Source organism: Carex rostrata, chromosome 10 (genome assembly GCF_964058835.1).
Source record: "Carex rostrata chromosome 10, lpCarRost1.2, whole genome shotgun sequence".
Taxonomy (NCBI): domain Eukaryota; kingdom Viridiplantae; phylum Streptophyta; class Magnoliopsida; order Poales; family Cyperaceae; genus Carex; species Carex rostrata.
In genome coordinates this window covers 11,616,193-11,637,630 of record NC_135927.1, presented here as the reverse complement: position 1 = coordinate 11,637,630, position 21,438 = coordinate 11,616,193, and the positions used below count along the sequence as shown (strand labels likewise).

Genomic DNA, 21,438 nt, shown 5'->3' with positions numbered 1-21,438 from the left:
AAATCCCCACCTCACAATCTTCGACTCTCCAACCTGACCAGTTCGCAAAATTTGAAAACCCTAATCCCTTTTCTAGTTCTTCACCTTCTTGGCCTTCTTCGCCATCTCTTCCTCCCATGTAATCTAGGTTTCACCAATGTCCAACGCCATGAAGGCCTCGATCAAGTTTCGCGACGACCAAAAGCCTTTGCTCCGTGCGAAGGTCCCGATCAGCATCCTCGGTCTCCCCTTCCTCTCTGGCGTCTCCGCCGGAGAAACGAAGGAGCTTCGCCTCGACCTAGGCACAGCCTTCGAATCGGGTCCCTCGTTTCGAGTTTCGTACCGTCCCAATGATCCGGTAACGCCGTTCTCTCTTGTTGTCAAAACTGGGGTCGGATCCTTTGGGTCGCCGTTCCAAGCCCCATTTGGCATGTCTGCTGAGTTCAATCTAGTCGGGCCTGGTGCTATCGGGTCGGGTCCCAGGTTCTCGATCCTCATCAAACCAAGGTTTGGCGATTTTGTTTTGAAGAAATCGGTTCAGTCTAACTCCGTGGAATCTGTGGTGAAGAAAATTGTTATTGACCATGAAAAGAACGTACCAGATCCCGCTGTTGCCGGGGTCGGTAAAACCTCCGTTGGGTTTTACCAGTTTGAAAGTGTCAACGGTTTCACAACTGATGTTGCCAATTCCACTAATGGGTTTCTATCTGGTATGCAATTGAATGCGGGGACTGTGCTGCCCTTCTTCAACCGTGCTAATGTTAAGTTTAGGTGGGGTTTGCGGGTCCCGCCAGAGCTTGGTCGGGTCAACTCGGGCATGTCAATAACCAAGATGCCATTACTTGTTATGAACAAGCTTTCAATCGAGCATGTGACGCGCAATGCAAAAGAGGCTGAGAAGAATCCCAGTGATCATGGAGCAGAAGCGAAAGCAGACCCAGGGTTTAAACCTGAATTTGATGAGCTCAAGGCTGAAAGTGGATTGCTGAGGAGGACAGTGGAGGATCTCCGTGCTGAGGTCATCGCATTGAGGGCTAATGGTATTGGAAGAACATTTGATGGTGTCAGCAGGGATGAGCCTCATATGACAACGACTGAAAAGAGGGACTGGAGGAATAATGGTAAGGTTCCAGAAGGTTCTAGGCCGGCTGGTCGGGAAGAGGTGAAGAAGCCAGGGGCAAAGCTGTCTGAAAAGAAATGATTGGGGTAAAGTTGCAATTTTTGTGAGGTGAGATTTCTCATTCTTGCCTTCTTTCTTTGTACTTCCTCCATTGAAATAAATAATGCTGGTTGGTTAAAGTTGAGGGTTTCGGGAGCTTAATGTTAATATTAATAAAATTTACCTTTTTGTTAGCATGTACAAATCTGCTGAATTGTAGTGGTTCTATATTTGCTTTGGCAAATTTTTTAGTTGTGCTTTATAATACATCTTTCATGTCTATGCATGATTAGTTCTCTCTGCTAAATTTGTGAATATTTTGAATGGTGTTATGACTTATGATCAATAAAAAAAGTTGATTAAGGATCTGACAACAAAAGTACTTGAAGATTGATTTTTCTTAAGATTTGAAATGACATTGTGGCGAGACTGCTAAATTAGTCTAAACATTGACACAAATGGAGATTTAAACAACATAATAATTTGGGTGATCACCGACATGAAGAAAATTTGAGCATGTGTGATTACACTTGCGGCAGAATTACCTAGGTGGCCTCTTTTTTAGAACAATTGCTAATTAGAAAAAAAGGAGGGATTTCTTTTTCTTGTTAGTTAATTGAGTGTAGTGGCAGTAGCATTCTGAAGCTTTTCAGGGTCTGAGGTCAAGTCATTAATATTTGAAATATTAATTTTCAATTGTTAATGTCAAAAAAAATATTGAAATGCTCAAAAGGCTTCACAAATATCATGTGAAGTTTGCAATTTCATTTTTTTTTCCCTGTTTAGTATTTACTACTATAAGCTAGAAATAAAATTTGTCTTGTTGTTTTTTCCAAACTGGCATATTATTCACTTGGTAGATTTTTTCCCCGACTGCTAAGGAGGTTCTTTTAGGAAATTAGGGGTGCTTGGAAGTTGGAATTTTATGCTAGTTCTGTTAAAAAGATAATGACATGATTAAAATATTTATGCTACAGTATACTGGTACATAAAATATGACAGTATGGTACCCAGAATGTACATAAGAACAGAACTTTCATCATTTTACTGAACAATGGAAAGCAAGAGCCAATTTGAATAGTATAGGTTGGTACGAGGAGGGTTAAAATGCACCCTCCCTTTTGTGCTCCTAACGTGCACCCTTTCCTTGTATCTTCATTTTCAAAGTTCAGATAGTCGATTTTAATTTTCCAACGTGTTCTTCATATAAAAATGTGCTTGGAGACCAAATTTTACATTTTTTGGAAATTTTTTACTATTTTTTCAGAATTTTTGAAAATTATCACTTTGCTGAATTTTTTATTATTGTTTAGTTTAATAAAAAATTCTGAAAAAATAGTAAAAAAATTTTAAAAAATGTAAAATTTGGTCTCCAAGTACATTTTAATATGAAAAATACGTTGGAAGATTCGAATCGACTATTTGAACTTTGAAAATCAAGATATGAGAGGAGGGTGCACGTTAGGAGCACAAAAATAATGGTGCATTTTGACCCTCCTCAGGTTGGAACATTGGAAAGCAAGAGCCAATTTGAATTTTTTTTTATATAAACCAGTGTTTTAAAATGTGGTTTTGTTTATGCATGCGGAAGGCCACTACATGCAGGCTGTATATGCGGAAGTATATATGTGGTTTTATCATGCTTTGTTAAAGAAATATAGATAAAATAAAACTTAGATAAAATAAAACTAATTTATATTTAAAGACTTGTTTAGTTTAGTTATTTTATTTGTGTCCTTTACTATATAAAGGTTATATATTTTAATCTTCTCCATCCTAAAATAAATTTTAGGCTTTTTTCAAGTTTGTATGGACCGTATATGTACTTGTATATGTAAAACTGCATGAGATTCTGTATGCAGAAGACCACTGCATAAGCATATGTGGCTGCATTTGCGGTCCATGCTGCCGCATTTTAAAACATTGATATAAACAAAGGACCAATCCATGGCCATTCATTATCCAGCATGTTGAGTTTGGTAAGAAGCTTTGGAGAAAGAAATCATCCATGGTAAGAAAATGAACAGAAACATATGTTGTATAGTCAGGCGTATAAATATATCAAATCTCAAAAAAAAAAAAGTTTCTTTTTTTTTTTTTAGGTGAATTCTGGAATTGCATGTGGTTTACTATCTGATCTTGTCCCGTACTGATATTAATAAGCTGACAAGGATGTAGTATCCATATATATTTTTTTAATTTTACATATGAGAGAATATTTCAAGAGTTTCCATTACTCGTCGATCCTACTGATGAGTAGGATAGGCAAAAAAGCTCGTGGCTCGATTGTGACTCACACCTGACTCGTTCGCTAACAGCTCGCTTGTTACTGGATCGAGCTGTTAACGAACTAATTCAGCACTAGTTCGGTTCAGAATTAACGAGTTTAAGTTAGAGTTTTAGCTCCGATGTTTTAGATCCAACTCGCTCGGCTGTAGCTCAGTTCAAAATTAACAAGTTGAGCCAGAACTTAACTCAGACTGAGCCAGTTCGTTGACACCCTACTGATGAGTATCGTAGAACTACTTGAGTTTTCATATTTATTATACTGTTCGTCAAAACTTTTATATTTGATTATACTAAAAGAATGAAATCAAGTTTATGTATTATTTGTTCAATACCTTCCAAGATAAAAAGTAAAAGCCAACAGGTAACGTTTATAACTATTTTATATAACAATACAAATAAAATATGTTTAATTCTAGTTAGGGATCTAATCCAATTATATATACTACGTCAGAAAAGTATCATTAATCATTATTCTGTTATTGAATTAAAAAAGTATGGTACACCTTTTCTTCTACTGTGGCTTTGGTTTTCTCCGTACCGGCCTGTACCAAGGCAGCTGTCTCCTTGGCTTTCTCCTTGAGATTCTCCATAATTTTATATATTGTACCTGGATTCCTTCCTATGAAAGCAAATTAACGAAGCTTGCAAACATAATATAATTCCGTTCTCTACTCTTGAGTTTGTCTTACTTGAATTTGGGTTAAAGGTAGCTAAATGAAAAAACAAACAAAACACAAACATGGCAGGTGGATCAGCGGCTGGCCACGTGGAGTTCATCAAGGGTTCCCTTTGCTTTGCTACGTGGAATGGATACCCTGACACTGTTGTTTGTCTAGGTTACTAGGTGGAAGTTGAAATTTATTGCTGGTTTCTAATGTTGTGAATAATATTGAATAATTTTTGAATCTATGAATTAATTATTTGCAGTGCATGCTTTCAAGTTTCAACCCAACCTTTCTCAAATGTCAGAACATAACTTGGAGCCTACCTCTCTAAACAAACAACAAGAGGGTGTTATGAAAATTTGTAAAAAATAAAAAAAGGTGTTATGGCAATTTGCAACTACAAATTGAAATTGAAGAAACATTTGCACAAAGCAAAAATTGTTTGGTAGACAAAATAATAAATAAATTTACCATATGCATGAGAAATACGTTAAGAACCAAGAATTAGATTTAGAGAAAAGGTAATGTCCCCTGGCTACAGTCCCTCAAAAATCTTCGTGTATAAAAGCCTTCCCTTTTTAGCTTAGTTCTGACGCGTTTTTAACTGCCACAACTGTCATAATTTCAACTGCTATAATTTCAAGTACAATATGTATGTTTACAGAATTATATGTATATGTTTATAGGATAATATGTGTATGTTTACAGGATAATGTGTGTATGTTTACAGGATATTATGTGTATGTTCACAGAAGGTGGTCCCAACAGCTGTCACGTGTTTTCAACAGCTGTCACGCGTTTTCAACAGTTGTCACGCGGTTTTAACAGCTTTCACGCGTTTTTAACAATTTTCAAGCATTTTTATGTTTACAGGATTTATTGAGTTAGTTTACATGATTTAGTATTGATGTTTATAGAATTTAGTATTGATGTTTACAGAATTAGTTGAAAATATCCGAGAATTTTTGGGAGACTGTTAGCTGCTTTCTTAGATTTAACTATAATTACAATTACTTATAGTCATATTACACTGTCAAAAACAAAAAAAAATATAATCAATTCTTACTTACCGTAATAAAATAAGACACCAATAATAAAAGGCATATACTATTCATCTATATTTAACTATCCTTCTTGCTACAAAGAGAGACGGGATTCGATAAGCATCTACCCAAATTCGTCTGATGTCCGATTTAAACCATATGATTTACGTCGAGATTCACACAGAAAGTTTATGTTCACGGAACAATTAATATTAGGATATACTCAAATCCACTCGTATAAATCTCGAGCAACTCAGACGGCTTAAAGCAGACATCGAATGGATTTTGATTTGATGCCAGTTGATACAACCTGTTAATGTTAGTAAAGATCGAACCAAATTTGCTCAAACACCTTGACAATTACACTATGATACTTGGTTGAATTGAGCGAGAGATAACATGCCAATATTGAATCCTCCAAATTATTTGATTTTCTGATACCTCATGGAGTCATGGGACATTTAGGAGAGCTGCAGGTATCTCAGCACCTAGCCTCTGACCTTCAAAAAATACAAATAATAAATTAATGTTTGTGTTTTCTCATGGGACATAGGGAATGGAGAGAGAGAAGATTTTCTCCGTATAATTTTAAATTTTTTTTTTTTGGAGCGATTTGATTTGAGTTCAATCACGAAGAGAAAAATAATTTCCTTTGACTAAAAGAGAAAAAATGAGGGTCGTTTCCTTTATTAGCTTGAAGGGAAGGGAAGCTAAAACTATTACCATTAATCCAATCAATTTTGATCAAATATGATCGTTTGGTTTGGATAGAAATCCTGTCCAAATGACTTCGGACTAAACTTGAACCCAAGTTAAATTGCATCATTTTCTCATTGCTTAGTTTGTTTCCTAGATAAATCCAAATTGTAACAAGCAGTTAAGCAAGATTCCAAATTAGGCCAAACCCAAAAATCATGCAATTGGTAAATGGGCTTTCCGATGTTTATTGAATCAAGTTAAGTTCGATAATTGATTGGATCCGTTCAATTTGCATGAACATTAGATAGGCACACGAAGTTCTTTCCATTTAGGGATGCAAACGGATTGGATATCGTATCCGGATTTGTATTCAGATTTTTGCGGATTAGGATATTGTGATACCGATAGTTTACAGAGAGGGATGCAAATACGGATATGGTTTCAATTTCGGAAGCGGATACAGATACAAATACGGATAATTCGCAAGTTTTAAGTTAACGAATATCCGTTACCACCAGTAAAAAATATTCCGACGGATCTTATCCGCTCGACTTCCCAATTATTACGTCTCACCGCTTCGTCAATTCCACTTATTTTCTTACTAAACTTGACGAAACTTCCACCAAAATAGATTAAAAGTCTTCAGAGCGCTCTTGCTTGAAAATAGTCGGAGTTTCTTAATTAGATGAAATTCTCTGTTAAATTTGGTCAAAATTCTCTCGCTAAGGTATAGTATTTTGGCGAAAGGAGAGGTAGCACAATTGGCTAGGAATAAGTCCTAGAGTTGTTGTACTCAAAGGTCAAGAGTTCGATTCGCCCTCACGATTTTGCAGATTCTGCGAAGATTTTCAAAAAATAAGGTATAGTATATCTCTCTCTCTCAACAGTAACTAAATAAAGCAACAGTATCCTTAATGTATAAACAGTAAAATGTAAATACAAGTTGCATTTTACTCGAATTGAAACGCAATTCAGTTCATATTATGTTTTGAGATTTTTCTAATTTGATGTTATACATTTTTTTAAATGCTAAACATAACAAAAAATAGGATGGATTTTGGATCTCGGCGAGAAAAATGAATCTAGTCAACGAGATTCGGTTGGTTTGCTAGATACATGAAAAGGATACCAATACTATATATGATGACTGAATTAATTAATTTGCTACTGTATCCATCAGCTGGATGCTAATATTGCTTCAATTGTTGCACATTATTGCATTAAATTAGCTCTTATTCCTATAACTAATGCCTTCAATTGCCTCTTATTCATATACAATCAAATGTTTCATCAGCATATTTGACTCACTTTACATTGTTTCCTTTTTAATTTAGGAAATTCTTTTTATTTTACTTTTTCAAAAGTTGGAGGTCAAATTTTCATCTCTGAGATAAATATTTTATGCGAATCTGATAGCCTCTATCAGTGTTTAAAAAAAAGGAGATAAATTTATGCATATTATCTAACTATATTTTTTTTAAATGCATAATAATCTACCTATAAATATCTATAAAGGACTCTCATTTTGATTTCAAATCTACAACAACCTTTCACAACCAATGATATTGCTTTTAGTCACTACATTAAACACTGATTCTTTTTTTTACTGGTACGGTTGAAAGGAATAACCGATCAAGCAAAGTAAAAAAAAAAAAAAACTCTCAAATGAAATGCATTTTGTAAACCCAACCCCACTAATTAGATCTTCGTTGCTTATGTTCGGTCTATCTTAGAATGATCTATTTTAGGCAATTAATCAATTATGAAAACCAACGGTACAATTATTATTTGTCAATATTACTATTGACCTAATAAAATGATTCATTTAATCTTTTCATTTATTCAGTTTTAGGCACATGCTTAGTTTGTGCTAAATTTTCATAGCATATCTAAAGCTACAAATTGATGATGGCTCAAATCAATGTTATTAGAACCGGACCGGATATCGACCCGGTAAACTTTTGGTTCAACGGTTTGCTGGTCAGACCGATGGATCAACCGGTTCAATTGCTGGTTTTTTAAATAATTATATATGTATGAAATGTAAAAATTGTTATAAAATAATAATATTTTTATATAGGATTCATAAAAGTTTGCACATATATATTTTTAACATCTAATTAAAATGAATATAGTGATTTTATTAAAAATAACCTATGTTGCATGGATACGGATACGGCGATACGACAATTTTCAAAAATCTAGGATACGATACACCTATTATATATTATATTAATTGTATTATTGATTCAACATCTGTATTATATAAATTAAGTATCAAAAATCTTGAATAAAGTACTTTATATAAGTTATATAAAAAAGTTACTATATTACAACATAAAATGTGAATTGCTGCAGTGGTTGAGGCCTATGTCCGCTTTCCCTCATATCCTTGGTTCGATTCTAGCTAGAGACATAATTTTGTTCCAAATGTGCTGGTTAAGCCTGGTTGTTGCTCCAAATTTGCTGGTTGCACTTGGTCTGCGCGCGGTGTGCACACAAAAGGAAAAATGGCCGGTCCATGCGCGGCTCACAGACTTCTGAAGGCGTATCGGGCGTTCAGTGGGCGTATCCGAGCGTAATGGAGCCGTATCGGTTGTTTCAGTGGGGTATCGTTGACCGTATCAGAGTGTTAAGGATACACCACGTCATTCGATACGCCACCTGGCGTATCGTGGCCGTATCGGACGTGTATCGGATACGGATACTGTGCCTAAACAGCCGTATCCGAGTAACATAGAAAATAACTAAATGTATTTTGTAATAATAATATAGGATGTCTTTAATAAAAGACATAGTGCTTCAACAAAAATAACAACAAATAAAGAATAATAACATATGTTATTTTGAAATGAAACAGATATATACAAAAAAAATATAGTTTTACTTTTTATACCATACATAATTAAGTAGTTTAATATATCTAAAACCTTAAGGTCTTTTGTGTAAATTTTATAATATAAAATAAATCCCATCTTAGTACCTACATTTGTAACTTTACATGGTGTAAGTGTGTACGTACGGATGAGAGTCTAGTGCAATAGCTGTGCATTTTTTGTCTCTCTCTTAATTAATGCTGAAAAGGTGTATCAAAAGTTGAGCCCGTTTAAAACCCGGTTTTTCTTAAGAACAAGTTACTGATTTTTACTAAAGACCGGTCAATTAAACCGATATTTGGCGGTTCAGTTGCAGATCCGATCATCTAAACAAACCAAACCGTAAATAGGTCTGGTTCTGGTTTTTTCCTGTCCATCCGTCCGGGCCGGTCCGGTTTTAATAACAGTGGTTCAAAGAGTTGATCCGAATCACTCAACATAATCTCCATAGTAAAATGTATTTAAATACCAAATTTTATACTAATTGTTATTTTTTTAGATATGTACAAAATAGTTGTTTTTGGATGGTTTAAAATCTTATGAAAAATAATAATAAAATGTTTCTTAAAAAGTATAAAATTTGGTTGCAAGCTCATTTTAACATGGAGATTATGTTGAGCAATTCAAATTGACTGTTTAGAATTTGTAACAACGATTAATTTGAAATGATTGGTGCACAAAAACAACGAGGCATTTGAACCCTTGAAAGATTCATTTAAAATGCTGAATTTATACTTATTTTTGCTAATGACAAAAAAACAGGTATAGCTTCATATATTAAAATGGGGCATATGTGCCCCAGTTGGAGTAATTTATTTCTTAAATTTGCCATCTTAAATGTAGAATCATGTAATTAATTTAATTGTTATGAAGTTAGGTTGAGCTCTCCAGTTATAATGCGAGATGGGCTACGGTGAGTTGCAAAGTAAAGCGACTATTTTACTTCACGCTCATATTTTGCGATTTTAAAGATCAAAACGTCGATCCGAACCGTTCATCTTGTTCTCCATATTGAAATGTGCTTGGAGACCAAATTTTACATTTTTTGAAATTTTTTTACTATTTATTAAGCAATTTTGAATGTCGCTGATCTGATGGTCCAGAAAATTTTACTGTTTTTTTACTGTTCACAGCAAAACAGCAATTTTCAAAAATGCTTAATAAATTGTAAAAAAATTCCAAAAAATATAAAATTTGGTCTCCAAGCACATTTCAATATGGATTAAACATCTAACGGTTCGGATTGGTCGTTTGGACTTTCAAAATAAAAATACGGCGTGAAGTAGAAACGTGTTTTACTTCGCAACTCACCGTAGCCCATCTCGTTATAATGCTATATAAATGAGGAAACCTATACATTTTATATATGCACGGATGCTTGGAGAAGCAGATATTTTTTAAGTTGCACTCTTTTTTTCTTACAGAAAAAGCAATATTTCAGGTACTTGCACAAAAATTTAATGGTTCACTACAATTTTGGTTTTCTAAATTAATTGAGTTGGTTTATACTTATGCAAACTGAATTAAAATTTGATAATACGGTTTTAACTGAGCTGACCCATAAAAACACTATAGTGGAGCATAAATTAATCGTAATCTCTATACAATTTTCTAAGTGAATAAAAAAAATAATATAAATATATTTTGAAAAGACCTTAATTATATTTGCAGAAATATAATTGCTCTTGAATGTGTTGAAACTTGAAAATATATATGAGCCGTTGTATGTGCTGGTCAGGTGTTTATTCCTTTACAGTTTGATGTTTAATTATGTCTTCAATAATAGATGCTTAAATGCTATGTTCGGCGTTTAAGGATATTAATTTGTACTTGAAAAGTCCTTAATTATGTTTGAAAAAAAAAATATATATATTCTTGAATGCGTTGAATAAAAATATGAGTGTATGTGGTCACAGATGGCTAGGTGATTAAAATCCTATATTTCATATAAATTTATTATAATATTTTTTTGGAAAAAAAAATGTTTTTCTTTACCATTTGAAAAATATATCATATAATTGGCATGAGGAGGGTTCAAATGTCTTCATTCTTTGTGCCTCCATCATGTCTTTATTTTTTAGAACTTTAATAAATCAAAATTTGAAACTTAAAAGTCAAAATAAAATTATTGGATATGATCTACATCATTCTATCTATGCATATGTAAAATATTACAGCATTTCGTTTTGGTTGTCATCAAGAGATTATAAAAAAAAAGTACTAATGTGCATAATATCTAGAGGTTGATTTTTCAACTTATTAATTCACATAAAAACAAAATTGAAATGTCATAATATTTTATAAGCATATTGACAAAATAACATAGATCACATCTAACGGTTTTATTTTGATATTTATAATTTAAATTTTAAGCTATTGAAATTTTTAGAAATGGAGGCATGATGGAGGCACAAAAAATGGAGGCATTTGAACCCTCTTCAATTGGCATTTGGTTAAACATTTTTTGTTTAAATGAAACAATAAATATATTCTTTGAGTGAGGCTATAGTAACATGTATATTACATAACGGTCCGAAATATGAATCCATATCTTTGTTTATAAAGTTCAAACAGTCGATCTGAATCATTTAATATAATCTTCATATGAATGTATAGTTGCAAACCAAATTTTATATTTTTCAGATTATATGGTGGTTTTTAGATAGGTAGAAAATCACTTTATTTGAATATTTTGAACCATTCAAAAGCTGTGATATTCTATCTATTTAAAAAATAGTGAAAAAATTTAAAAATATGCTCACTAAATATGGTGTGTTTGGATAAATCAATGAATAGCTCGGAATAGCAGCTATTTCTGGATTTGGAAGAGCCGCTAATCTAAGATTTCATAGGAATAGCGGAATAACAGCTAACCCAAGCTATTTCTTTGTGGAGAATAGCGTTTTTTTTTCACCCAAACGTGTTGTGTTGAGAATAGCTCGCCAGGAATAGTAGTTATTCCTGGATTAGCGCTATTCCTGTGTCACCCAAACGTACCATCGACTGTTTGTACTTTGAAAATAGTGATATACATCTTACCATAGCCTCACTCATGTTCTTTTGTAACATCTCTCAAATTTGTACATTTTTCCTATATTTTTTTCTTCTGAATTTCTGTCCCGTAAAATTTGAACTTCTTTACAATAAATTATCTGATTCCACTGTTGAAACCGTGTACTATGCATTTCTATGGACTCCCTTGTTTCTCTAATCGGCGATTAATTAAATAGTATGATTAATTAAACAAATCTGATTTACGGTGACAAGTTGTGTAGTTTACTACCGAACAACAACTGTCCAATTGAAGTGTCGCTCTCGTGAATTGTACATTTGTACATATTCCCGTCCAATTGTTTGCCTACATATATAATATTAATATATAATATTAGGAAGCAGATCACATGTCCTCCGGGGTGTAGGAAAATCTTGTCCCCTTAGTCATTGCGGGGTGGGGCCGGGTTTAGGGTTTAGGGGGTCCACCAACAGTGACTCTGGGGGCAGACGATTCAATTCCATAATATTATTTATTGATCATCTGCCACATCAATCATTTTTAATATTCTTTTAGAAGGAATCATTTTAAGTTTCTTCTTCAATACACAACCGGCCGATTTTTTATCCCAACAATTTATAAAAAATAAAATTTTGCAATCAAATAAGAAATATTTTGGTTCATGATAGAAACGCTAGTATTGTTAACGTTTCACACTTGGTGTACACTAGCAATGTGTAAGAAAAATGTAACTAATATATTTTTAAGGATAAATAATTTATTTATCTACTTTGTGACGTATATACAATGATATTTTCAAATGTTTTGAGAGGTATATGTGAATTTTTCTCTCTTTTTTTAAATGTCTTTTTTGAAAATCTTGACAACAGCTTTCAAGAATTATTTTAAAATACTATGGACAAAAAAATCGGCACAAAAGTAACTTAAAATACAACCAACATTAATTTTATTGTTTTAGAGTCAAGTGGTATATATAAATAGATGGCATCTCAGAATTCCAAAGGCCGATTTCTATTTTTTCTTCTGATTTTACACGCTTTTTAACGTATATTTTAGGATAATATTTACTGTGATCCTCTCTACTTGACATATCATGTAATGAATTAATTCGTTTTGTTGTTCTCATGAGTCGGTACCAATTTCAATATATTTTACCAAGCAAAATATTCTATAAGGGTGACAAAAGTTGTCCCTTGAGATTTTTTGTGTTTCCATTCGTATAGTAAATGTGTTGAATCGCTGAAATAGTTAATAACTCACTCATTACACGTAAGAACACATTCAAGATCTCGCTTAAATTCTGCAAGACATTTTCACATTAAAATTTGTCCATTTATTTAGAGCATCTTCAATCCAGCAATTGAAATTAATTGCTAAATTAGCAATTATGAAAATTTTAAAAATTAAGCAATCCACTCTTACATTGGTGCAATCAATCAAACAATTGAGAATTAAATATTTGACCAATAAAAATTAAACATTTGGCCAACTCATCTTTAGAAAATGATTTCTTATTAAGCAATTCTTTCCAACAATTGCTAAATAAGCAATAGTCATACAACCCAGCAATTACAAAAATAATTGACACATCAGCATAAGCAATCCATAAGCAATCACTGTTGGAGATGCTCTAAGCCCTCAGAAGGTTCGTAATTGCAAAGTACTCTTATACAGAATTATTTAAATGTATATTTATAGAGTGAGTCTATGGTACTATGCATATCACGGATTGTTACCGTGCTACGGCTCTATATTCGAGTTTTCAAATACTAACGGTTGATCCGAACCGTTCATCTTGTTCTCCATATTAATATGTATTTGGAGACCAAATTTTACATTTTTTTAAATTTTTTTTACTATTTTTCTAGATATTTAGAATATCACTTGATCTGAAAATTCTGGACCATCCAAAAACAGTGATTTTCAATAAATATTAAAAAAATTTCAAAATATGTAAAATTTGGTCTCCAAACACATATTAATATGGAGAACAAGATGAACGGTTCGGATCGACCGTTAGGATTTGAAAACTCGAATATAGAGCCGTAACACGGTAATAAATCGTAATATACATAGTACCATAGACTCACTCATATTTATATATTATTTTTGCGTATTTTATAATGTGTTTTTTTTATTACTAAATTGTTTGTTTTGTTGTTACGAGTAGAATGAGGTGGACTGAATGTGATCGACCCATCTTGTAATCCAACACTCTGATCTCTATGGATCTTGATATGATGATGGGATTAAAAACTAATTGGAAGCAAGAATATTTTGATTTTTTTTAATCTTTCTTAATATCAATACCTTTTTATATTGACAATATAAACCACATTAGTTATTTTATACCGTATTTTTGTTTACATGAGTTATCTTTATCAAGTCAAGATAACTTGATAATGTTACACTTAACAAGCAAAAAAAGATGAAACAATTTTGTTTATCAAGTTATCAAGTCACCTTTTTTTTGGAAAATAAAAAGTGTAAATACACAGAGGAGGAATCCACTTACAACATTTGTAAGATACAACATCTTACAATAATTTGATTTGTAATTTTTAAAGTCTAAATAATTGATTCAAATTATTCAACATGATATTCTATATTAAAATGTGCTTGAAAATCAAATTTGACATTATTTTGAATTTTTTACTATTTATTAAGTATTTTACAAAATTATTATTTTTAGACACTTCTAGACCACTAAAAAACAACCGTTTTGTAAAATACTTAATAAATAGTAAAAAAAATAAAAAAAATAAAAAAAATATAAAATTTGATCTCCAAGCTTATTTTAGAGTTTGGCTAGTATAACATCAATGTCATTTCAACCTATATAACACCGACTCTAAAACCTATCAAATCGACTTCAAACGGTGAATCCAAACCGTTCAAACCGATCTACGTCATTAGTTGTGCGTTTACATTCATAATTTATAACTTATCAATTTTTTTTAGTATTAAGTCAAGCGGTCAAATGTGTGAGTTTTTAAGTTAATTTTAATACATTAATTTTTCAATATTTTTACCGCTTGATTTGATACTAAAATAATTCGAAAATATAAAATTTTTGTATGTAAACGCATCGCTCATAATGTAAATCGATTTGAACAGTTTGGATTAGTCGTTTGAAGTCAATTTGATAGGTTTTAGAGTTGGTGTTATATAAGCTAAAATGACACTGATGTTATACTAGACAAACTCCTTATTTTAATATAGAGATCATGTTGAGTTGTTTAGATCAATTGTTTGGACTTTAAACATCACAAAACTATTGTTGTAAGATGTTATAACTTATAAATGTTGCAAAGTGATCCCTCCTCAAATACATATTATATGCAAAATGTGCAAAACAAATAATTTATTACAATTTAATTATTTTTAAACTCGCGTCATTTTTAGGTAGCAATACATTTTTTCATTTTAAAATATTTATAAATTTATATATATTTAAATTCTTTAACAATATATAATATATATACGCACTTTGCTTACTACTGAATCAACACAAAACTTCTCTCGAAATTTTTATTTTTACCATCTTAAAAATAAAAATAAACCCATTAACTCCTTTTGCATCATAATCCAAAAAATTCTTTGGTTGCCATTTGAAATGATGATCCAAATTTTTATATTCTGAAATAAACTGGGATCAGTTTAATAAAAAAATATTGGGGTCGCCATTTGAAATTGAAATAAGGACCAGCTCGTCGACAAGAGTATTTTTCGAATTTTAAAATAATTGAGTTAATGTATTTATTTTTTTATTTGATTGAAGATGGTTAAAATAAAAACTTCGGCAAAACTTCAGCTATACTATGATGAGTTTGGGCAAATGTTTAAATAGCGTTTGTCGTGTTATAGCAGACTGGCTGGAAAAACAATGCTATGCTCAAATAGCGCTGTTATAGTACGGAATAGCATGCTATAGCGCCGACAGCGACATAGCTTTTATAATCTGAAAACACTATAGCAGCGCTATAGCTCCACTATAGCGCGCTATTTAGAACCTTGAGTCTGGCTAGTATGACATTTGTGTCATTTCAGCTTATATAACACTAACTCCAAAACCTATCGAATCGACTTCAAACGGTGAATCCAAACCATTCAAACCCATCTATTTCATTAGTTATGTGTTACATGCAAAATTTATAATTTTTCGAATTTATTTAGTATCAAGTCAAGCGGTCAAATATGCGAGTTTTAAAGTTAATTTTAATGTATTTATTTTTCAACATTTTTGACCGCTTGATTTAATACTAAAATAATTAGAAAATATAAAAAAATTACATGTAAATACATCACTCATAAAGTAAATCAGTTTCAACAGTTTAAATTAATAATTTAAAGTCTATCCAATCAATTTTATAATTAATGTCATATAATGTACTATCATCTAAAGTTTTATGATTTTGGAATCTGTTGTGATTCGTTACACACTTGCGTCACGACAAAAGCTGTATGCCTTTTTCTCTTCCCAAACTCCTTTGTTAAACGTAAACCATGAGCCGCTTTTGTCACGTTGCAATTATAGCATTATACAAATAGCTCAGAGGCAGTGTCGTGACTCGCGGGCGGAGATCCCAAAGTTGAATTACGACAATATCCTCAAGTGCCTATAACCGCCCCCGGGGCAAAAGCGTCTTCTCACTCCACCCGTATTACTCTCCTGCCTCCACGAATCTGTGGCTCGCCTCACGAGCTTGGACCGGGTGGAACCCACTGTGCCACTTGCCTGTACCAAACCACACTTGTGGATGTTTTTAAAATAGAAGGGTATTTTCGTCATTATGACTAGCACAGAAATCCTCATAGTTGGGAGTGTCTGAAACGGACGGCTCTGATGAGGGGCTTCGTTTACCGGTTCCTTTTTGTAGCGAATGAGAAAATGACACATAACTTGTTTACAGGATTTCCAATCCGCGGGGTGTAGCGCTCCCCGGGAAGAGGGACCTATCAAAATACTAATATGCCCTTTGTAGAGTTTTAATTTAACAGGACTTGGTTCATCATTTAATAAAAGAATCAAAGATTCAGGAGCAAGATATTTGTGATGGTTCATTTATAAATTAAGTGGTTGTGGCGTAACCACATATTAGTGTGCGCAAACGGAGGGAGGCGAGAAACAGGGCCCAAAATAATTTGTTTGGTGTTGCTACTAAATGTTTGGACGGAAACAGTGTTTTTCAGTTCAAATTCCGTGTCCGCGTTCATTTCCATTTGTCGGCCGAACAGGTACACTTGTGTAGGGCTGGGGAGTTGGGTTTGTGAAATGGTACTGTCATTTGGGACCCATACGAACTAAATGGTACTTTCTTTGAGTACGGTTAGAACATGTCTATCTATATTTTCTTTTTCAGAAAAGAGAGAAACTATAGGTACGAGGCTTTAAATAGAGAGCATAAGTATGGAGAACTCCCTCTCTAACGGCGGCTTAAAGGAGACGAGAGAGAGCGAGAGAGAGACTCTCTCTTGGAATAACTATTCTCCCTTCGCTCTTTCTCGCGCACCAATCATTTCAACAGCAGGTACGCAGATCTATCCTCTTTTTTCGTAAATGTTCGTTCTTGGAATTCTCATAACGAAAATCTCGCGAAATCAGTGTGATTTATGGTTTTTCCTAAATTATCCTCTGGTGTGGTGTTTCATCCAGAATGTATGAGAAAAGATTTTGTCCGATTTAAAACCATATTTCTTTCTATCTTTAGAGTTTCAGTTCTCTCTTCTGAATCGTACGGACAGATACCACCACCATGAAAAGAAAAGTGAAAATGATATTTTTCAATTCTCCTTTCCACGACAGTCACTTCTCCATATACACGTGAAATTGACGGTCAAGATTGGTTGACAAAAACTCAGTGTTCCAAATCAAAGGAGCTGGTGAGTGGTGACGATTGGAAGAGACACCGTTAGTTGGTACCGGAGTCTCCTGTTTGTCCGGACTGGAGAGTATAAAAGAGAAACGCGTAATTCTTTATTCTTTACGCCGTCCCACGAAAACTTTTGAACGGTAGAAAAGTAGTTTGTATTTTTCCTTGGCATGTTCGCATGGTTCAGAACCTCAGAGAACGGGGAATGTTATCCTAAAAAAAAAAAAAAAAGACAACTGGAATGTGACTTGGGATCCAACGGCTGATATTCGATATACTCTTTTCTTTTGAAGGATAAAGCATCTTTCGCAGTCGCACAATTTCAGATATTTTAGCTGTTGTATTTCCAATTTTTTAGGGCGTAGCTGGCATCATGTCAAAGCACTTATTCATAATATATTAAAATATTATATTCGCATGTGACCCGGAGCCAAAATTTTGAATTTGATGCTATTTATGTTTTTGTATCTAGTGGGTCATGGGGTTCAGGGTTTGTATGGGGTAGTCAATTGTAAAGCGAGTCAAGTGACCCGCTATTTTGCTATAACCAACAGTGAGTCAGTGACTACAATTAAATTACCACTGATTTCACATCAAATCATAATGTTAATAAAAGTTGAAAACTCATTTTCAAGCAAGGGGGGGTTTGAATTGTCTTTTATTGACTAAGTGTTGATTTTCTATTTAAAGAATTACCCTCCATTTTATCATACTGTTTTATATAGTATTCAGCATACTATTTTTATACTAATTAAAAACTTAAATGATAAGCAAGAGATAGCGTGACTTTACCTAATTGTAGTCGGCACATAAAAAATAAAAAACTTAGCCTAATTTGCTACTACTTGCTATATGTACCTGTAATAAATGAGATATTTCCTTCTTGTTTCTATTTATCATGCTCATATTATTTTAAATATCAGCGCCGACTTGTAGGACCCTACATGGCTCGACTACATGTTGACAAATTGATGCTTTACATCATAATGAATTATATAAAATGCCCATATTTCATTGGTGGTGTTGAACTTAATGGAACCATATCTGAGAATCTAGGAAACAATATTGACCAGGTGCTTCCACAGTGATTTTACTATGCAAATACTGTGCGCCGCGCCCAAGAATAAATTTAGAATTACTGTTAATTAGATATCAAATTTGTTACTATGGGTGGGGATTATTGTAACAATTTATCAAGTATTTTTCTTGTGATGAACCTATATAATTGGCCTCTTTTAGACTAATGAGGTTAAACATGGAAACAAAATTGTATAGGTTGAACCATTCAGTATCTTTGCAATGTGGGAAAATTAATTAATGGTTGCATGTGGAATTATTATATTTTTTGGTCAATATATGTACAGTTGGTCAAAGTTCACATCTTTTTAATTTATCTGCGTGCAACTCATGCTTAAAATATGTTGATTAGTACAACTTGAGAATAAAAATTAAACTTTATTAATCTGGCCAGCTAGGACAAATGTTTGTTTGTGCCTATGCATTGAACCCCATTCTATTTTTTTAATCTTTTTTGCCAAATTGTTGAAAGGGTGTATCTGGTAACAGTTGCCAAGCCTTAATTTTCTCAATGTAGTTGCTTTAAATCTGAGAAGCTAATTTGATTAGGTCTTAATTTGGCATGAAACAACTCCCTAATTAGTAAAGACATCTCATGTCTCTCGGCAGGGGAATCTCTGAGGCTCTTGCGAAATTGCTTTAAATAAAATTTCAACCATAGAAGATATTTTCTTTCTAAACCCCATTAAACCACCACCAAGCACTCTCACGATTGGTGGATTTCTCAAAGATCTCTCAACCCAAATAAATAAAAAAAAAAAATTCTAATTCCTTATTCATTTTCTCCTTTGCCATTATTGTAGATATCCAGAGATGGGTGCTGGTGGGCGCATGACTGCAACTGAGCGTGTGGCTAAGGAGAAGGATGATTTGGTGGGATCTGTGGCCCGTCCCGGCCCGAACCAAATTAAGAAATCACCGAGCGAGCCGCCTCCATTCACCCTAGGCCAGATCAAAAGAGCCATCCCACCCCACTGCTTCAACCGCTCCGTGCTCCGCTCCTTCTCCTATGTTGTGTATGACCTCCTCATCTCCTCTGCCCTGCTCTACCTCGCTCTCAACTTCATCCCGACAATTCCTGCCCCGTTCCATTATGCCGCGTGGCCGCTCTACTGGGCCGCACAGGGATGCGTGCTCACCGGCGTCTGGGTCATAGCACATGAGTGTGGCCACCATGCCTTCTCAGACTACCAACTTCTCGATGACATCGTTGGGTTGGTGCTCCACTCTGCTCTGCTCGTGCCGTACTTCTCTTGGAAATACAGCCACCGCCGCCACCATTCCAATACCGGCTCCCTTGAGCGTGACGAGGTTTTTGTCCCGAAGAAGAAATCCAGCCTGGGATGGTACTCAAAATATCTATCTAACAACCCGGTTGGCCGGCTTGTTACGTTGGCTATTCAGCTGACCCTTGGGTGGCCATTGTACCTGGCATTCAATGTATCGGGTCGTCCATACCCACGATTCGCATGTCATTACGACCCGAATAGCCCGATCTACTCTGACCGTGAGCGGGTTCAGATTTTCATCTCCGATGTTGGTTTGGTTACGGCTGTGTATGCTCTTTACCGGCTTGCAGCCTTGTTTGGTTTCTGGTGGGTGGTCCGGGTTTATGGTGTGCCACTCTTGATTGTAAATGGTTTTTTGGTTTTGATCACATTCTTACAACACACCCACCCGGCTTTGCCGCATTACGACTCATCCGAGTGGGACTGGCTGCGGGGTGCACTTGCCACTATGGACCGGGACTATGGATTCCTAAACAAGGTCTTCCATAACATCACTGATACACATGTGGCACACCATTTGTTCTCGACCATGCCACACTACCATGCCATGGAGGCCACCAAGGCGATCAAGCCCATTTTGGGAGAGTACTACCAGTTTGACGGCACTCCAGTATTTAAGGCCATGTTTCGTGAGGTCAAGGAGTGTGTCTATATCGAACAGGACAATGGCGGTGAAGGTGGTAAGACAAGGGGTGTATTCTGGTACAACAACAAGTTCTGACATGGATTGGAACAATTTGCTAAAACAACCCCCAGAGTCATAAAAGAAGAAATATTTTGTACTGGTATTTGGCATAGAGTTAGTTAATTTGCTTTTGGTACCGGTGAGGGTGGGGAATGCTCGTCTCCAAATTATCATGTCTAGTGTTTTCTTTGGTTTTTTTTTTCTTTGGTTGTGGACCTGTGGTTCTTGTTGTGTGGTTGTTTGGCGCAGTAGTAAATGTGTCAGTTCTGTGCTGTATCCTTTCAGCCTTATCTGGTAGCAGGTAATGGAAGGAATAATTAATAAGAACTAATGAGGGAAAAAAATATTTAAAAAAATAACAGAGAAATAAGGTTTTCTTAGTTTTGATGCATAGTTATAATTGTTCCAATGTTGTTCTATATTGAGTTTCAGGCTTTCAGCTAGAAGTAGTTAAGTATAAATTTCCTTGCTTAAAATATACAAAAATTCTGAAGTGGGTTGGTCTGATGCAACTAGTTTAGTAATTGCAAGATCTGCCGATCTGTACATAATGTGCAATGTACTCATCATCTAAAAGATTTTTTTAAAGGCCAGTTGCCGATTGTCAACAAACAATTTTCATGAAATTAAATATTCCTAACAAATATTATTAAAACCAGCAGAGATCTCTGCATTTATAATTGTCTTATATTTTTTTTTCCTTTTACAATATTAAACAGCCCCACCACAAAAACATGAATACATGATCTGTATAATTGTCTTATATTTTTTTTCCTTTTACAATATTAAAC

General features: G+C 34.1%; 2 protein-coding genes across 3 annotated transcripts; both read left to right on the top strand.

Moving 5' to 3' along the window:
- LOC144560490 (uncharacterized) lies at positions 1–1,445 on the top strand. Its single transcript, XM_078309705.1, has one exon. It carries the CDS (start codon positions 137–139, stop codon positions 1,178–1,180), a length of 1,044 nt encoding a protein of 347 aa, XP_078165831.1. The 5' UTR covers positions 1–136; the 3' UTR covers positions 1,181–1,445.
- A 15,684-nt stretch (positions 1,446–17,129) lies between these two features.
- On the top strand, positions 17,130–21,037 carry LOC144560134 (delta(12)-fatty-acid desaturase FAD2-like). 2 transcript variants are annotated; one of them, XM_078309291.1, is made up of 2 exons: positions 17,130–17,254; positions 19,477–21,037. In XM_078309291.1, exon 2 carries the CDS (start codon positions 19,487–19,489, stop codon positions 20,681–20,683), a length of 1,197 nt encoding a protein of 398 aa, XP_078165417.1. In that variant the 5' UTR covers positions 17,130–17,254; positions 19,477–19,486; the 3' UTR covers positions 20,684–21,037. The 2 variants fall into 2 exon arrangements, with proteins under 2 accessions (XP_078165417.1, XP_078165418.1); XM_078309292.1 differs by lacking the exon at positions 17,130–17,254 and adding an exon at positions 19,134–19,255.
- Positions 21,038–21,438: the final 401 nt, after the last annotated feature.